The following is a 17,666-nucleotide window of genomic DNA, read 5'->3' as shown; positions in this document are numbered from 1 at the left end:
TATTTTTTTCATTGTTATAGTCACTATATCTAAAGCAATGTGCGTGCTTGTTGCTGCAGCTTATCGGTTCATATATGTTTTTCATTGTTATAGTCATTATATCTAAAGCAATGTGCATAAGGGGGTTCGGCGGGAGTGGATTCACAATGCAAGGTTAGTTTATTGCTAATAGATATGTCAAAGAGCTTCCTAGGATTTCAGTCCATTTTATTCCTTGCCTACATTTGTGAGTGGATCTCCATGGTCAATAAGTACTTGGTCACCATGGTCAAGAATCGCCACGTGAAAAGAAAACATTTCTGATAGGAATCAAATTGTAGTATTGTCTAAAATTGTTATAATATCCTTGTTAAGGTAAATTACAAACTCATTTTGATGTATTGTTAAGCAAAATGGCTAGAGTTTGAAGAAGAGGAGTACAAGAAATGAGTAAGTATAGTTCAGAAAGAAAGAAGATGAATGTAAACAATAATTTGTCAAAAACGTTTATTTCGAAATGATCTCAAAGCATAACCATTGTCTTCATTATCGAAAGAGTTTCGTGTGGATACCTCACACGCCTCAATCGGAATCATGAATTGAAAATTACGACCTTTTTACGAAGACTACGCAGACCAATACAAGTTCAATTTCGCTGACTTGCCAGGTTCGGGCCATTTGCAAACCCGGCGACCCACCGTCATCGTGCTGAATTAAGCCATTTTAAGTCCCAGGCTGGCCCAGAGACAGTGGCGGATCCAGAAATGTTTTTCGGAGGGGGCGGAAATGTGTTCTCTTATACTTCGTTTGCCGTCTTCTCATACATGTAAACGACAACTTCACTCATAATAATCATCATATTTTCTTACTATATTTGATATATCCAATAGACTAGAGTCCTAAATTGGTTCCATACATTTTGCTCAAAAAAACTTTTAGTCATACACATTAAGTGTCTTAGCTTTTGTTCCAAATATTTATGGTTCGTTTCAAAAATTAATTATGGACTATATAATCGCTAAAATTTTCTTTTGAAAATTCAACTAGATGATGGAACTAGTTTATAATATTATACAAAAGTATAGCTTATAATTTAAAAATAAACTCTATTGATGCTTTAAAAATATAATCAAACTAATATTACTATTTAATATATGCCCATAGTAATACCCATAGTAATACGTCTAGTAATTATTTTTAAGAAATAACTCTCCTGAGAAGTGGAGTAATAAGCCTAATAAATAATAAGTCCACTAATTTCTTAAAATTTGCCCAATTAATATTAGGCCCAACTATGCAGCCCAATCACATGTCATCTTCTTCTCTTCTTCCCTCCGCCCCTGCAGACCCCAATTCTGGCAATAACTCCTTTATTTTCGTATTCCAATAACTGTATCATCCCAACTCATCTTCCTTCAGATATTGGACAATTCTCCACTGCCACCCAGTTAACGAGTCTTCTTTTCTCTCAATTTTTTTCAACGGAGGGGGCGACCATGGCTTTTTCCAGCCAAACCTAAGTAAAATTCAACCCTGACAGCTGCCGGGGGAGGGGCGACCGCCCCCTCCTGCCCCCCTGGATCCGCCACTGCCCAGAGATATAAATAGTCTTGGGGTGCATGCCCAAATCAATTGGATGCGACTGGAGCACAAATTTGGGTAGAAGATTAAGACTCTGAGCCATTTTTTTTGAGGAGATTGAAGATTAGGAGCTCAATCAATGTATTTTCTCATAGTTCCATTCTACATGGTAGTTAGACTCTAGGATTGTTCTTAGTGAGTTAAATCTGTTCGTGGATATGACATCCTAAACATGTTTTGAATGATTTTGTTGCTTATTGTCTATATTTATGTGATTATTGCTATCCGGATAGAGTTAGACTAGGTAATGAAATCCGGTAATGGCTCTGACTTTAATTTTTCTAACTCAGGTAGGGGGCCAACTTAAATAGAAAATAATAGGATTAAAACCGGTAAGGATTGATCCCAAATGGATCTTATATGTCGAATGCGCTTAGAAGCCTATCCCGAGCCTATTATGTGTCTTGTACGGGTGAGGGATAAGTGAGTCGAGCCAAGGGGACGTGATCAGCTGGCCCTATATGTTCCATTCCACGATCGATGATTAGCTGCATGCGAGTGTAAATGATATGCTCAGAGAGAGAGAGAGAGCTATCTTCTTGCTCAAGTTGCAGAGCTATCTTCTCGGCTGGAAGAAGAAGAAGAAGAAGACAAGCATCCCCCAAGATATCCAAATCCCACCAAAAATACATTCTCCACTTGTGCTCTTCTTCCTCAATCAGATCCACACTCTCCCCCACCAAGAACCCTTTTGCAGAGGCAAACACGGCCGATTTCCCAAGATTTCTCTTTACTATCACGGAGGAAACCATGGAGGATTTGGAGTCCGAAGATGGGATTTTTTACAACAATTTGCTGCAGATTTTGGAGACTCCGTTTCTGACACCTATTGCTTCGCCGCCTTACATCACTCCGTCGCTAACGCCGTCGTTTGGGAGTGGGAGAGAGAGGGGGATGTGGAGTTCAACCGGCGGCGAGCGAGCCCTCCACCGGTGTTTGAGTTCTTGAGAGATGCGGAGGAGAAGCTGGTGCAGAGGAGAGAGAGTGGTGAAGAAGATGCCCAGTTTATTACGCTGGTTGTTGATGAAAATTTGAAAGAAGATGATAATGATGGTTATTGTTTTTCTTCATCACATTCACATAGCTAGTGTAGTGTAGTGCTTCATTTGTTATCCACCATGTATATTAATTATTGCTATGAGTTTTTTCTCTTGATTTCTCGCCTGTTTGGATTTGAACACAATTTTTTTTCTTTTAATGTTCGACTGTGCTAGTATTTCTTTTCGACACGAAATTTAAGAAAAAATAATTTTATTAGTTAAGTGGAGGAGAATAAAATAAGAAATAATAAAGTAGAGATAAATAAGTAAGAGAGAGAATATAAAAAAAAGAAATGACTCAATTAACTTGAGACATCCAAAAAGAAATATGTTTCACTTAGCAAGGGACAAGAGAGTATTCCTTCTGTCCACTATTTAGGGTGTCTCCACCGGTGGCCGTCCCGTTCGTCCGTCGGCGACGTCCGACCGGACGTCCGCCGTAGTGAGTGGGACGTCCGCCCACGCCCATCCCGAGTGCCCCTGCCATGGGCTCGCCCCTCGCGTCGACGTCCGACCGGACGTCCGCCACTGTCGCGAAGGTCGGACGTCCTACATTTTTAAAATTTTCTTATTTTTTTTAATAAACTCTATAAATAGGGCTCCTCCAACTCCATTTCATTCACACCACTTGTGTTGACAAGTTTCTCTCTCTAAATCTACAAATTTCATTTCTACTAGAATGGAGTACAATAGAAACTCCCCCACCACGAGCGGAGGAAACACACTGAGAGCCGAGGGTATTATGTAATTTTATTTTTAAACTATGTTTTTTTTTTAAATTATGTAATTTTTTTAAATTATGTAATTTTTTTTTAATGTAATTTTTTTAATGAAGTTTTCGAATTTTCCCGTATTTCGTTTCGACGTATTAATAATTCCGTAAATTTTTAGTCCGTAAATTGAATAATTGTGGGAAGGGCTAGTGGAAGTCCTAGTGGGAGGGGCTAGTGCAGTGGGAAGGGCTAGTGCTGACGTAGCAGACAATTTTTGTGGAAAGGGCTAGTGGAGGTCCTAGTGGGAGGGGCGCCACCGGAGACACCCTTAGAGTCGTTTTGCCATTTAGTTTGTCCACGATTTATAGAACTATTTAATTTAATTTATTATACTTTTATTATGCAAATCCTATATTCCATTCATTTTCTCCCTATACTTTTCTTCATATAGTCAAATAATTTAATACTCGTGTAATGTAAAAAAGACTCTTTAAATGGTGGACAGAGGGAATAGTAAAATAATTACCTTTATTTTTTTAGCGGATGCAAATTTTGTTATGCTTTGAGTTAATGAGAAGAGCTTTAACAATTGCAATTAGTTCTATTATGTGTACTCACCCCATCTCTCAAAAGTAGGAACATTTGGTTGGATACGAGTTTTAATGCATAATTGATAAAGTAGAAACGATGTAGAAAAGGGATAGTAAAAGTAGTGTTAGTGGAGACTAGGGTCCACATTATTAGTGGCGTAGTTGAATTTCCAAATTAAAAAGGAAACAGTTCATATTTTTTAGGGACGGAGGATGGGTATTACCTCCGTCCACAAAAAATAGACAAATTTTACTATTTTAGACCGTCCACAAAATTAGATCAATTCTAAATATGGAAAGTTTTAAACAATCAATTCTAAATATGGAAAGTTTTAAACAAATACTAACCATATACATCATTATAAATGTGGACATGCGATCCACTAACACTACTTCCACCACTATTTATCTTTCTCTCTTTTACTTTACCAATGCGCATTAAAACTCATGTCATTTACAACATTATCTGGGGTTTTTGGAGGAATGTAATATTTAGGGGTGAGCATTCGTGTTTCGGTTCGATTTTTTGCCCAAACCGAACCAAAACCAAATTTAGTTCAAAACACAAACCGAACTAAGCCCCAAAAATCAAAAAATCGAAAACCAAACTTCAAAAACATAACAAAACCGAAAAAATCGAAATTTTCAAATAAATCGAAAAACTAAAAAAATATGGAGTATATATTAATATATATATATATATGGATAATATTTTATTTATATATACTAATAGAATATAAATATTTATATATAATATAAAATTAATATATATTATATATAAAATAAAATTAATATTTATTAAAAGAATATATATTATATTATATATTAAATTAATACTTCATCCGTCTCACTCAAGATGGCTACATTCTTGAGTGGCACGGGATTTTAGGAAGTGTTGTTAGGTGGAATACAGTAGAGAGAAAAACAGTAGTTGAATATTTTAATGAGGAAAGAGGAGAGCGAGTAGATTAATTCCAAAATTGGAAGTGACCATCTTGATTGGGATAAACAAAAAAGGAAAGGTGGTCATCTTGAATGGGACGGAGGGAATAGAATAAATATATATAACATTATATTTAAAATATAATTCGGTTTTTCGGTTTTTTTTCGTCCGTCGAAAACCGAAATTTTGTATTTTAAAAACCAAACCGAACTGAAAAGAACCGAATCAAAATTCAAAATTTCAATTTGGATCGGTTCGGATATTCGATTTTTCATTTTTTTCTCACCACAAGTAATATTTGCCAAATTCTTAAATCTTTGTCAAATAATGCTAGTTTTGTATATCAATTTTAAAACTTGTCTATAACTTATTAAATTATTAATTTATTCAGATTTTGCCAGCAATGGAGTATTTAATTTGTTTTAAAGTTTAACTAGTTAAGATTTTATCGCTAACATCACTACTTTATGCAGCACTATCGAACGTCTACCAAAACACTGTCATGTCTTAGATAGTGAAACATCACATATAGTACTCCTTCCGTTCCATTAAATATGCAACATTTGAGAATCGGCACGAGTTTTTATGTAGTTGTTTTGTGAGTTAATGAAGAGAAAAATAAAGTAAGAGAGATAAAAAAAGTAGGGACATAGATGTTTTCATTTTAGGAAATGTTTTATTTTTAATGAGACAATTCAAAAAGGAAAATATCTCATTTTTAATTGAACAGAGGGAGTATTAAATAAAATAAATTCATTGGTTTCTTTAGGATTTATTAAGCCATATTGCAGTATAAATTTTGATTGATTGCATAAACCGAACAAACTAATAGTTTAGCAGGAGTAATTTATAGTCATATTATAAAGTTGGTATGTAAAAAGTAGAAGTCGACAAAAGTTTAGAAATTTACAAGCAAATACCCCCTTAATTATTGACTTTCCCTTTGGGCCCCGCCACCTAAAAATAGGGATTTACAAATTTAATAAAGAATCTGTAAAGTACAAGAGAGAGAAAGTTAAAACGGTTGTTAATGGAAGAATGTGATGTGTCTAAGAGAAAAAAATATCTTTCAATAAACTATTTTTATATGACGGGAGCAAAATGTAAAGGGGACTATTGTTTGAAAATGAATGAAGTATTATCATGGTAGATGGTATATGATAAATTATTCCAAGTGTAAGGGTAGGTAAATGAAAGAAGTTACCTCGTGCTATCTTACACCTCGTTAAATTTTATGGATTTTTGGTTTGACTACAGGTGTACTGAATTCACATTTGGTGGAATCCGACAAATTCTGCTCAACCGAATTTGCGGATTAAAACCGACAGTCTCCCAGCGGATGGCAGGGTTTGAATCCACCATCTCAATGTCAGCGTTACTTCGTGCTACCAACTACGCTATACCCCGTTAGTGGTTAATTTTATAGATTTTAGTGTCTAACGATTTGGATCATAGCTTTACTTGAGCGACTACTATAATGTGATATTTTTGGCCTTTCCAAAAAGAACAAAAGCATAGTACACATGAAACACAGTCTCGTGCTAATAGAAAGTAAAGCGCATAACCTCAATAATCATTCCGTCCTCACTTTTTTTGGACATTTACTTCCATCTTTTCATTTCAAACATTCATGTCCCATCATTACTCTCTCTGTAAATTTTTGGTTTTACAAGTAAAATTCATCTATATCTAAAATATCTTAATTTGTTGCTCTGCATATAAAATATTCAGTGTTTTGTTTCAAATCATATTATTATGTGGACCAATTTTAACATCGTATTTGTCTTCAATCCATCACTAATTAGACCATAATGTCAATCGTGATAAAACCAACTAACATTGAGTACTCGAAAGAAATGTTTGAATTTACAATATTTTATTTAAGAGACAATCTTACACATTTTTATTCAAATTTAGTTAAAAAATACTCCTAACCCACATATATATTGGATTGAAAAAGAGACTCGAGTGAGTCAAACGTGTGAGAGGATAGGAAAATAGAAACATGAAACCTGTACAATTTTCTCGTAGAAAGATGTAGTTATGGCGCTGCTTATCGCGATATTCTTCTTTGCTCTGTGTCACGGCAGCCAGTGCAGAACTCAAAATCCGACTGCCAGCAAACACCGATACAGCCAGTTCAACGCACAAATGGTTGAGGCCCGGTTCTTTCAACATGCTAAATGCGCATATTCCATAATTGGAGCGATAAAGATCTGGCAACAACTGTGGGAATATAATAAATTCCATAATGCTGCCTGCAAAGTGCAAGGAAAATAACTGGTGCAAATTCAACAGTAATACAAATATACACGTCTCAACCGCCAAGAAACTCATAGGTTCCCATCTTTAGAATTGGGTTCAATACTGGGTGATGAAATGAGCAAAATCATCACTCCTCTTTACTTCTACTTTCATTTCAGATCAATTATATTAGCATCCACATGCTTGTATGCTCATATACCAGTGACACTTGAGATTTTCTTCAGGGCTTCCTCTTCCATTTCCAGCAGCCGTTGGCAGAATGTCTCAGCATCAGATGCCTCGTCTTTGAATCCAAATCTCAATTCCTTCCACTGATATTCACGAGACCCGTCACCCTTGACTGAACCAAGAACTTTGGCAAGCACATCAAAGCCCTTCATATCTACTGATAGAATAAACGCGTCCTTCATGAAAAATCAAAAATCAAAAGTCAGCATATTTATAACAGAGATTTGTTTATATATTACTTCCATGATTCCATATATAGAAAACATATAGTTGTAACTTTCTAGCTTAGTAGCCATCAAGTTACTGATAGTGCTTCACATGAACATCCGAAATTCTAGATGTATCTATCATTAAAGATATAATCTCATGGATCGATGCTCAGTCATCCTGCCCCACAGTAGGTGGGAATAATTACGATACATCATCATTATCCAAAGTAGGCAATTGAAGTCTTACCTTTGCGTTTTCATTTAGGAAAGTGATGCAGAAAAGAATAAGAGCTCGACGCCTTGTTTCACTTCGATTGATTCCATCAATTAGGCTCATTGAAAATTGAGCTGGACAACAAAGATGTACGATGCTAAAGCCACACAACGTAGATCATAAAAAAATAGTACTATGAGCTCATAAATGAAATAAGATAAGCACACCAAACATCTCCATAGAATGTGTCTTACCTAAACGATCTGCCTTCGAATTTTCAACATCTTTAGGATTTACTTTATGAACTATCGCATTGGTGTCAATATACGTACACGACCTGCATCATTGAAAGGGCATCAACTAAAAGCATATGTACATTCAGAAGTGCTGATTCGTATGATAATAAGACAGATACAGTCTTAATGACACAGCTCTCAGCAATCACAAATTGTTCCATGTCCACCAACATAGAACGCCATCATTCAAAAATGTCCTACTAACTTCCGTCTTCTTAAGCTTGAGCCAATATGTTGCAGCGTTATTAAATCCACACATTGCCGTTCTAGAAAAGAAGCTACAAGGAAGTTCTGGAGATTCTTACCTTACCTTGAATTTATACAGATTGTATTGTGCATCGCCTTGGAGTAATTCCTGAAGGTTTGCAACTCGGGAAGTAGAACCAAGATGGGATGAGTTTAATATTCCAGAAACTGAATAGTTTATTTCCTCGACAGCCTTCTGGTCTGCTAACAGGGTTTCCTTAAGGCTTTCAGCTGCTAACTTAGCCTGTAACATATTAAGAGAGAAAATAAGGATACACCTTCCTTTCAAGAGCCAGTCATTTTGGTGACCATATACTACAGAAGAATACTCAAATTAGAGGGCAGAAGCATTATTGCAGGACATTAAATGCACTGTAAATATCACGGATGGAAACTTGATTTTACCAAGTAAGAACACTGTGTATGTATGACGTAGCACTGTAACAGAATTCAGATTATATAAATATGATTTTGTCTATCAGCCTAGCAAAAATTTTATTTTTACACACAAGTATATTGGTCATACTCGAACCGCCAAGCCATAAAATGAATATTCTGATGGACAAAACCTAACCATTATCAGATGACATATATTGTAAAAAGGCTGTTGCAAGAAATAGCACTTATTCTTACAGACAACTCACAGTGGCTGATGAATAAGGCAGTAAAATCCAGTGTAAAAGTCAATAGTAAAACAACTTTAGATTTCAACATCACGAAGAAAATCCAGTGAAAAGCATTAAATTGCGATACTGAATTTCTTTACACCTTTTCATCTTCAAGGAGGATAGCATCACCAATTAGCGCAACCCGGGCTGGTAGCTGCATGAAATAAAGCAATAAATATCTTAGGATTTTTTGGAGCGCAGGCTTTGCTTTGCAACTGCAAGAAGGCAAACTTATACCAAACATAGTATACAGAAAGACTTGAGAACAAGTTAACATTCCAGGCATAAGACCATTTTCTTGGTTTTAGCAGCAGATTGAATAGCATTATAGCAGATGGGTTAACCAAACAGATTACAAATGCCGAGCATACAGTTGAAGGAGAATAAAGAAAAAAATTTCATGTGAAACTTATACTAAAAGTTAGCAAATTCACACCTTTTTAACTGATTTCAGTATACTTGCAAGTGGCCCTGGAATGGGGCTGCTCACAGCAAAAGAGCCACGTTCATCAATAATAGTATTCTGTAAGAGAAAACACTGATGAGAATGACAGGCCACCAACAGAGCAACTGACTTGGCCACTTATTGCTATCATAAGAAACTTCATATACACTAGAAGATCAGTTTCCATGTCAAAATATCACTTATAAAACCTGTATACTCTACAATGACACTGCAGCAACAATTTACAAATATTCTATCATTGGCAAATCATGTGTAATCTATCAATCGCTTACACAAAATTTAGAATATCAAGATAGAACGACAAGCTACTTTGTATTAAACTGACAAGCTTTGATGGTACAATCTCACCATGGAAGTAAATTTCAGATAGTAATTATCGGGCAAATATTTCAAGTAATTGAATCTGGCAGCTGTGTTACCATGGGAGAAAAGAAAACTAGGTAATACCTAGTTAACCCTTCCAGAACAGTCTTTAATGTCATCCCAAACTTGCCGACTGTCCTCCTTTTGCAATATTACAACAGTCCACCTAAATTTCCCATTTATAGGAACAGTGGAACAGTGACAATTACCTTGCACAAATGTACATTGTTCTCTTTAAACTTAGGTAGTTAACTGTGTGGTCCAGTTCTCTTCTAGGACATATTCTAGAAGTGTCCCGCATCTTGATCACTGTGCTACATATACTTGGTTTTAGAGGTAGACTAACTCTACATTCTATACATCTAAAACTATTCAGTGAAAACATGCTAACTGTAAAATGGACACAGATGTTTTAGACCAAAAATGCTTGCATCTAGCTGTCTCAAATAATTTTTAGCTGTTCCAAGTAGCATAAAATTCAGAGATAGTCAATTTCAAGTAAGGAATGTAATGCGTTCCAATAAGATGTTAGTGTCCAAGTATCATATATGAGAGAGGAAATGTAACATTATAGTACAGAATAACAATCTACTTGCACAATGAATTATCATATCTAAGGAAAGTTAGCTATGAACCATGAGTAACAACACCAACACACTCAGAGAAGAAATGTTACCACATTATGCAACTCCTTCTCAGGTACCCAAATATAGGGCCTTCCTTTCTGCACAACATACTTCACTCTTGAACTGTAGATCTCCTCCTTGCTAAGTACCACAAAAAATAAGCATCAGAACACCAAAAAAACAGGGAATTATACTACCCCTGTCCCATAAAAATAGAAACTTTCTAAACTTTCTATTTTAGAAAGTGGACCTCACAACCACTAACTCTATTTCCACCATTTTTCTTCCTCTCTCTCTCTTATTTTACCAATTCTTCTCTCTAATTTTACAAATTGTGCATTAAAAACCGCGTCGTTTAAAAAATTTCTATTTTTCAAGGACGGAGGTAGTATGTTTTAGTTGTGAAATTGGTAGAATTACCTATCATTTGAATCGGCTTTGATGGTATTGAGCTTACCCTGCCAATTGGAAGCCAATACATTCTGCCAAAAAAGTAATACATGAATAACAGGCTCAAAATCAAAAGATGGATTAGATAATAAACCTTGCATTTCTCAGCGATACTTAAGACGGAAGGTTTTCCCCGTTTTAACATCATTTCGTTCCTTCAACCACTGTGTCAATCTGCGCGGAGAGGGAGGGAGGGAGGGTTTTAAGCGGGTTTTAGATACAACCCGTCATCTTTTCTTGGCCCATATATTAGGATAAGCAAAAAAATGGATATTCAAATCCAACTAAATCCATTTTTGAATTTAGGTACATCTTCTTTAAATAGAAACTTTCGATCTAAGAAAATACCACGACCCAAATTAACTAATTAAGTGTCACATGCTCACGCGCGCGAATTTTAAGAAATGTAAAAAAAAAAAAGACTAAATAAATTATTGAATTATGAGTCCCACTTATATATATTAATTTATAATAAAATGTGAATATAATTGGTTGATGGAATGTAGGATCTAGTTATTATTTATGGTAAAAGTGAAATGTGAATTTTATTGTAGGACAAATCAAAATGGCAAAATGTGATAATTAATGTGAGACGGAGATAGTATCTTTCTATCTAATAAGGTGAAACTCATTTTCTTAATACAATTTTCTTTCTATATTTCTCTTACTTTACTAATTTTGCTTTAAAACTCGTGTTATTTTTATAAAAAAATATTTTTAGGGGACGGAAGGAGTATTAGTAACACATATAGATACAAAAAGTTTCACTGTCGTCTTTTCTATATTTTATACTTCCTCAGTTTCAACTAAGATGATAAACTTTCCTTTTTAATTTATCCCAGATAAAATGATATATTTTTATTTTTGATAACCTAAACTTTCCGATTAATAATTACTCAACCACTTTTTGTTAATGAGAATGGAAATATTATTCATACAGAGTGTTTGATCGAGTTTGTTTTTTTCTTCAATTAAATCAAAACCTTATGAGAGGTTCACCTACAAAGACTGATTCCAAAATTGATAATATGAAAAGATTAGAAATTGATAGAGTGAGAAGATAAGAAAAATGGACCTTTCCAGAACATAAAATCGTTCAGCATTGATATACTAAAAAGCAAGTTTGGAATTTATTTAGAACTAAGAGCCTCTCCAAAAAAAAAAAAGGTAAATGAAAGAGGTATATCATTTATTTACCTTCTTAAAAAATGAAATATACCCTTTCAAAAAGTAATACTACATTCCAAAGAAAAAAAGTACTACCTCCGTCCACGAAAATTTGTCCTAATTTTCCATTTCCGTCCGTCCCCCAAAATTTGTCTCATTTTACTTTTACCATTTTTGGTAGTGGACCACCTCATATTCCACTAACTCATTCTTACTCACATTTTATTATAAAACTAATACTTTAAAAGTAGGAACCACAATCCACTAACTTTTTCAACTCACTTTCCATTACATTTCTTAAAACCCGTGCCCGGTCAAACCGGGACGAATTTTCGTGGACGGAGGGAGTATATAAAAAAATATATCATTTAAAAAAAATAAAATAATAGTACAAAATGCATTAAAAAACATAAAGTGAAATACCTTCTCAAATACATTCCCCTTGGAGAATGATTTTTTATGAAAAGAAAGCAAATATGATGGTTATATGATTTTAACTCTCCATTGATGGAGATGTAAAGATACCTCTTCAAAATGAGAAAATATATAATACCTTCCCAAATACCTCTGTCACACCCCAATCTTTTCTGACCTATAGACTTATAATAAATAAATTCAAATTTTAAAAGAAATAATCCACACGTTAAGTAAATAAAATACACATTATATAATTTCAAAATCCAACATTTATCAGGTACATATTTCAAAACATTCTAAACCATAGTGCGACCCTCTCACCACTCTATATACTACACATTTGTCTACATGCAAAAATGATGGGGAGAAGAAGGTTGCTAAAATACATCAGCTGCCGAACCTGATAACACGTGCAATATATACGACCCACGTCAACCAAAAACTCCACTGATATCTTATTCCTGAAAAATATTAGTGGTTTATATGAGCCACAACTTAGTGTATATAAATCTTACCGTTAATTCCACAGCTCAAAAATCAAACATATTTTTTAACCAATATATATAACAATTATCAACAAATATTAAAATAATTCCATATAAATATGCATATGCCACTCTGTTCAGTTTATTATTCTGTGACAGTTCAAGTCTGGTATCTGCCCGGGATATCCATTATAAACGACCCGAAAGTCCCTTTTAATCATTTGGTCTTTCCACGAAGGCCCCTCTTTGATTTGACCTTTCTACGAATAGCCCTCTTTGCACATTTTCTTTGACCCGTAGGTCCATTATCATTGAATATGACCCGTAGAACCCAGGGCAAGATTGTCACATATCCTCTTTAATCCAATGATGCAAATAATTCTAATGCTATAAAAATATATCCATATCACCACTCACATATTCAATATTCTACCATCAATATTAAATAACACATAACCATTTTATGCTCACTCCAATTTAACACATAGCAATCAATCATATAAAATATGTAAAATTAAAAATGTGATTTATACATACCTGATTAGGACAGATAAAAATTACTGGACTCCTGATCCTGTTTTTAAATTTATAACCCACAGATAAAAATTACTGGACTCCTGATCCTGTTTTTAAATTTATAACCCTTGATCTGAAAACTTCTTTCTTTTCCTCCCAAAAATAAAGGAATTCGCATAAATATATTAACCCCTATCTATGTCGGTTTTAGCTAACTAATTGTTTATTCAAAAGCAAGTTTAATATTTGCAAGACACATATATTTTATGTCTCCTGAGACATCCACACGTGTACTCCTTAAAATTGTCCACCTATTTTATTACCAAAATATGAATAATTAAAAATTATATTTTTTAACAAGATATATCTATTTAAAATAACAAGTCCACTCCATTTTCTTTTGTTTGTAAATATAAGCCCCAATGCATGGTAAATCAATAAAATATATATATATATATATATAGGGAAATGCTAAAATGACAATGCTATTTTGGGTGACACTGTACCACCAATCTTAAGCGTTAGATTTTGGGTGAGATGCAATTTTAATATGCCACTTGGCAGTCTTGATTATATTAAAAATATATATAAAAAAATGCAAAAGGCTATATTTGTAAATCCAATTCCAACGGTTTCTTTCCAAGCGTAAATCATGTTATTTTCCTCCTCTCTTTCTTCATTCAAAATCGCCTATGCTATTTCAATTTCTTTAATTCGTTCAATCATGTGTGATATTTTCAATCAATTTTTTTCAATTTTGGGAGATATTGAATCTTTGCGATTCTTCCTGCAATCTTCAATAGTCATTCAACCAATGAAGAGTAATGTTCCCGCTGACGTCCATTTCACTGATTTTGCAGACGGTAAGAATCACTCATAATCGTGTAGCGTGATTGAACCCCAATCATCTGTAATCGTATATTTACAGTTTGCTTATTTTAATATGTGATCCAATTTCATCAATTCGATAATGTAATCGTGTATTTAAAGTTTGTTGATATTTGAATTCAATTCATGAATTGGGTATGTGAATTCAATTTCATGAATTTGTAATGTGAACTCCCGAATTTGTATCTCATCCCAATTCAAGAAATTCTCTGAAGTTATTTGCTTGGAAATGAGATTTATGACTTTGTAATTAAATCTCATGGAGTTCAGTCACAGTGTGTCTATGTACTTTAGAACATTAGTTTTTGTGTTACGCCATATAGATTTAGTATGTCAGATTGCTTGCATAAATATGTTATGTTGCTTGCTTATGAGTCTGACATAGCATGGTAGTGTTAGAGCTTCCTTATTCCTAATTACATTCCTCAAAATACTAATAGACGTCCAATTGTATTGCATTTAATACTTTATTGGTTGTTAGTAATAGATAGTAGATACGATTTTGTGCCTTGCCTCTTTGATAGAAATTGCTTTTTATCTGCCAGTTCATGATACTATTCTTGATTAATGTTCCATACATGTTATTTTGCATTATTAATTGCCTAATGTCATTTATTTCATATGCGACGCAGTGACTTGTATGGTGGAGTGCCCCGACAAACTAAAATCAGCCCTTGTTTAGTATTGCTTGCTTCATATTATGGAGTTTTATTATTTTGACTTAACCTGTTGTTTTGAACTGTTCTCTATCAGATTGCTTGGTTGAATATGTTATATTGCTTGCTCATTGATGCACTATTTATTTGCACTATAAATACCTGCAAGTATACAGAGTAGGTATAGTATAGCAAAAGGTTAGTACCGGGTATCGAACACGGGGAAGATGTACACAAAGTGTCTATCTTCTACTAGAACTCAATTACTATCTGGAGAAACAAGAATTTTTGGAAACTTTTGAAAACAGTAAATATTAAAAACAGTAAACAACTAAATGCAAGCAAATCACGGAGAGAAAAGTATAGAGATAAGGGGAATTCCAGGGATGTGCTTTCACTTTTATGGTTATACAAATTCCAAACTACAATACCTAGCACAGTTAATACTTTAAAAGGACGAGTCACCTAGCTTATGCTCATGCGATACAAACGTTGATTACTAACATTAGGGTTGTCAATCCTAACACGTAACTCCAAAAAGCTCCTAAGACCCTTGAAAAGTCCTCACTCTCAATTAACAGTGCCGTTTTAAAGGAAGCTAACTGTAGTGTCTACTAAGTGGATCTAACTCGCTAGAACTCTGTCACAGTTATGAAGCAAGTTGTATTGAATCATACATAATTGTGTCACTCAATTATGAAGCATCATGATTAACTTAGGGAAGAAACAAAGTAAAAACAAAACGGATATTAAATAGAAAACGGAATTGTATAACCAAAGTTGCTACTAACACATCCCTAGAATCCTATGAGTTTAGTTACACATGACTGAATAAACTAAAAACATAGATTGAAGGGAAAACAATTTGAACATAAAACTAAAGCAAATAAAACCCGTAGGTTGAATCCTTGTCGTTCTTGATGTTCTTGAAATCCTTCTCCAACTCCTTGCACAATTGAAGTACTCTAGCTTTTGATCTCTATGAATGTTGCAAGTAGTCACTCTCTTTCTCTATGAATGTGTTCTTGTTGTGTGAAACTCCTTTTGATGAAGCTTGAGGTCCTATTTATAGGGGAAGATTATTCCTCATCATAGAAGGAAAAGACCTTCAAAGTTTGGTAAATCTTGGAGCAAATCTAGGGCTGGTCGGATTCGCCGCCTTTCTCCGGCGGGCCGCCGCACCTTGGCCGGCGGTCGCCGCGTTGGAGTCCAGAGACTCTGACCCTTCGGTGGCGGACCGCCACATGTCCTCCGGCGGTCATCGGGCGAGACTCTTCTCCTAGCGTAAATTTCCGAGGCGGGCCGCCACATAGCTCTGACCGCCGGGCGCCGGCGGTCGCCGTCGCCGTCGACTCCAGATTTCCAGACACATTTCTCACAAAACACGTCAAAATACCAAAATGTATAGAATATGCAAATAATGGACATGTAGAGTGATTTTGATAACAAAAATGGACCAAATAATGGCCTTAAAACAGTACAAAATCCGGGCGTATCACTCATGTTTACTAAATTGCATGTCAGTGTCAGTGTCTCAGATGATTTAATGACCAATTGAAGAAATTCTCTGAAATTTATGTATTTATAATTAAATTTCGTGGGGTTTTTTAAAGACCGATTGTAATTTATTGACTGATTATTTTAATTTCGCCATATAGATTTTGTATGTCTGATTGCTTATTTAAATATGAGATATTTCTTATTTATAGGTATTAAATTGCATCGTCAGTTTGCAACTGTAATGCTAGAGTTTGGGAAAGAGTTGAGAGCAACTTCCCGGCATTGCTTGATACTGAAAGAGGAAAAGAGTGGAAGAAGAATTTTATTTCATTGGAAGACCGTATGTAATTAAAGTTCAAACATCGAAAGAGTTGGGAGCAACATCCTGGCATTACTTTTCTGTAACAAGTGTTTTCACATACATAAAAATTCGATTAGTGCTTGCCTCAAAATCTGTAATTCCATATTCTTTATAATTTAATTGCATCGCATTTGCATGTTAATTTATAATTTAGTGCTTGGTAGTACAAGGATTTAAACAGATTAGTGCATGAAGTTATTTATACTCAAATCAGAATACGTATCGCAATTTGCTTGCGTATGTCAGAATTTGTTACAAGAGTTTTTTTTGCTTGCCAATTTGTCAGAATAAAACAAAAAATAGTAAATCATGTTTTATGCGTTTTTAACATTCAATGTCTATACCAAAACAAAAAATAGTAATCCAAAAACCATCAATGTATACACCAAAAGAAACCAACACTCATCGGTCATCAAGAGTTATTTACTCAAAAGTTTTTGAACCAAAAACATTGGTGTTCATTCTCCTATGACAATATTATTCACCATTCATGGTCTGGGGTACTCTGCAACCAACTTTTCAACATAAACAGATCCATTCTTTGCGCCTCTTCAAAGTGGCATGTTGACGTACTCATTACGTCATCCACGAACTTATTTTGAGCTTCTACAGATTTTCTTCGGGTGCCCTCCTCTTCTACAGTGATTATTTTGAGCTTCTACAAATTTCCTTCGAGAGTCCTGTGTTGCACAACGAAAACTATTACACTTATCATGTAACAAGCACATTGCCAACCATT

At 34.6% G+C, this 17,666-nt stretch overlaps 1 protein-coding gene across 4 annotated transcripts; it reads right to left on the bottom strand.

Moving 5' to 3' along the window:
• Nucleotides 1-6,799: 6,799 nt before the first annotated feature.
• Nucleotides 6,800-11,179, bottom strand: LOC125186834. Of its 4 annotated transcripts, none has more exons than XM_048083295.1 (10): nt 11,032-11,179; nt 10,908-10,969; nt 10,538-10,628; nt 9,469-9,555; nt 9,133-9,186; nt 8,424-8,608; nt 8,077-8,159; nt 7,856-7,956; nt 7,371-7,575; nt 6,800-7,164 (listed from the first exon to the last, which is right to left on the bottom strand). In XM_048083295.1, the coding sequence occupies exons 1-10, from the start codon at nt 11,083-11,085 to the stop codon at nt 6,824-6,826; spliced, it is 1,263 nt and encodes a 420-aa protein (XP_047939252.1). In that variant the 5' UTR covers nt 11,086-11,179; the 3' UTR covers nt 6,800-6,823. The 4 variants fall into 4 exon arrangements, with proteins under 4 accessions (XP_047939252.1, XP_047939253.1, XP_047939254.1 ...); XM_048083296.1 differs by having other exon boundaries at nt 6,801-7,122; XM_048083297.1 differs by having other exon boundaries at nt 6,832-7,132.
• Nucleotides 11,180-17,666: the final 6,487 nt, after the last annotated feature.

This window comes from Salvia hispanica, chromosome 5 (genome assembly GCF_023119035.1).
Source record: "Salvia hispanica cultivar TCC Black 2014 chromosome 5, UniMelb_Shisp_WGS_1.0, whole genome shotgun sequence".
NCBI classification, from domain to species: domain Eukaryota; kingdom Viridiplantae; phylum Streptophyta; class Magnoliopsida; order Lamiales; family Lamiaceae; genus Salvia; species Salvia hispanica.
The sequence above is the reverse complement of the archived record's forward strand: the minus strand, read 5'-3'. Positions and strand labels throughout refer to the sequence as shown.

Excerpts from the sequence above, each read along its gene's own strand:
- LOC125186834 (XM_048083295.1), bottom strand. The coding sequence starts at position 11,085 with ATGATGTTAAAACGGGGAAAACCTTCCGTCTTAAGTATCGCTGAGAAA. Across the intron at positions 10,970-11,031 it reads GTATCGCTGAGAAATGCAAG|AATGTATTGGCTTCCAATTG; the intron begins GTTTATTATCTA and ends CTTTTTTGGCAG. Across the intron at positions 8,609-9,132 it reads TCCTCCTTGAAGATGAAAAG|GCTAAGTTAGCAGCTGAAAG; the intron begins GTGTAAAGAAAT and ends AATATGTTACAG.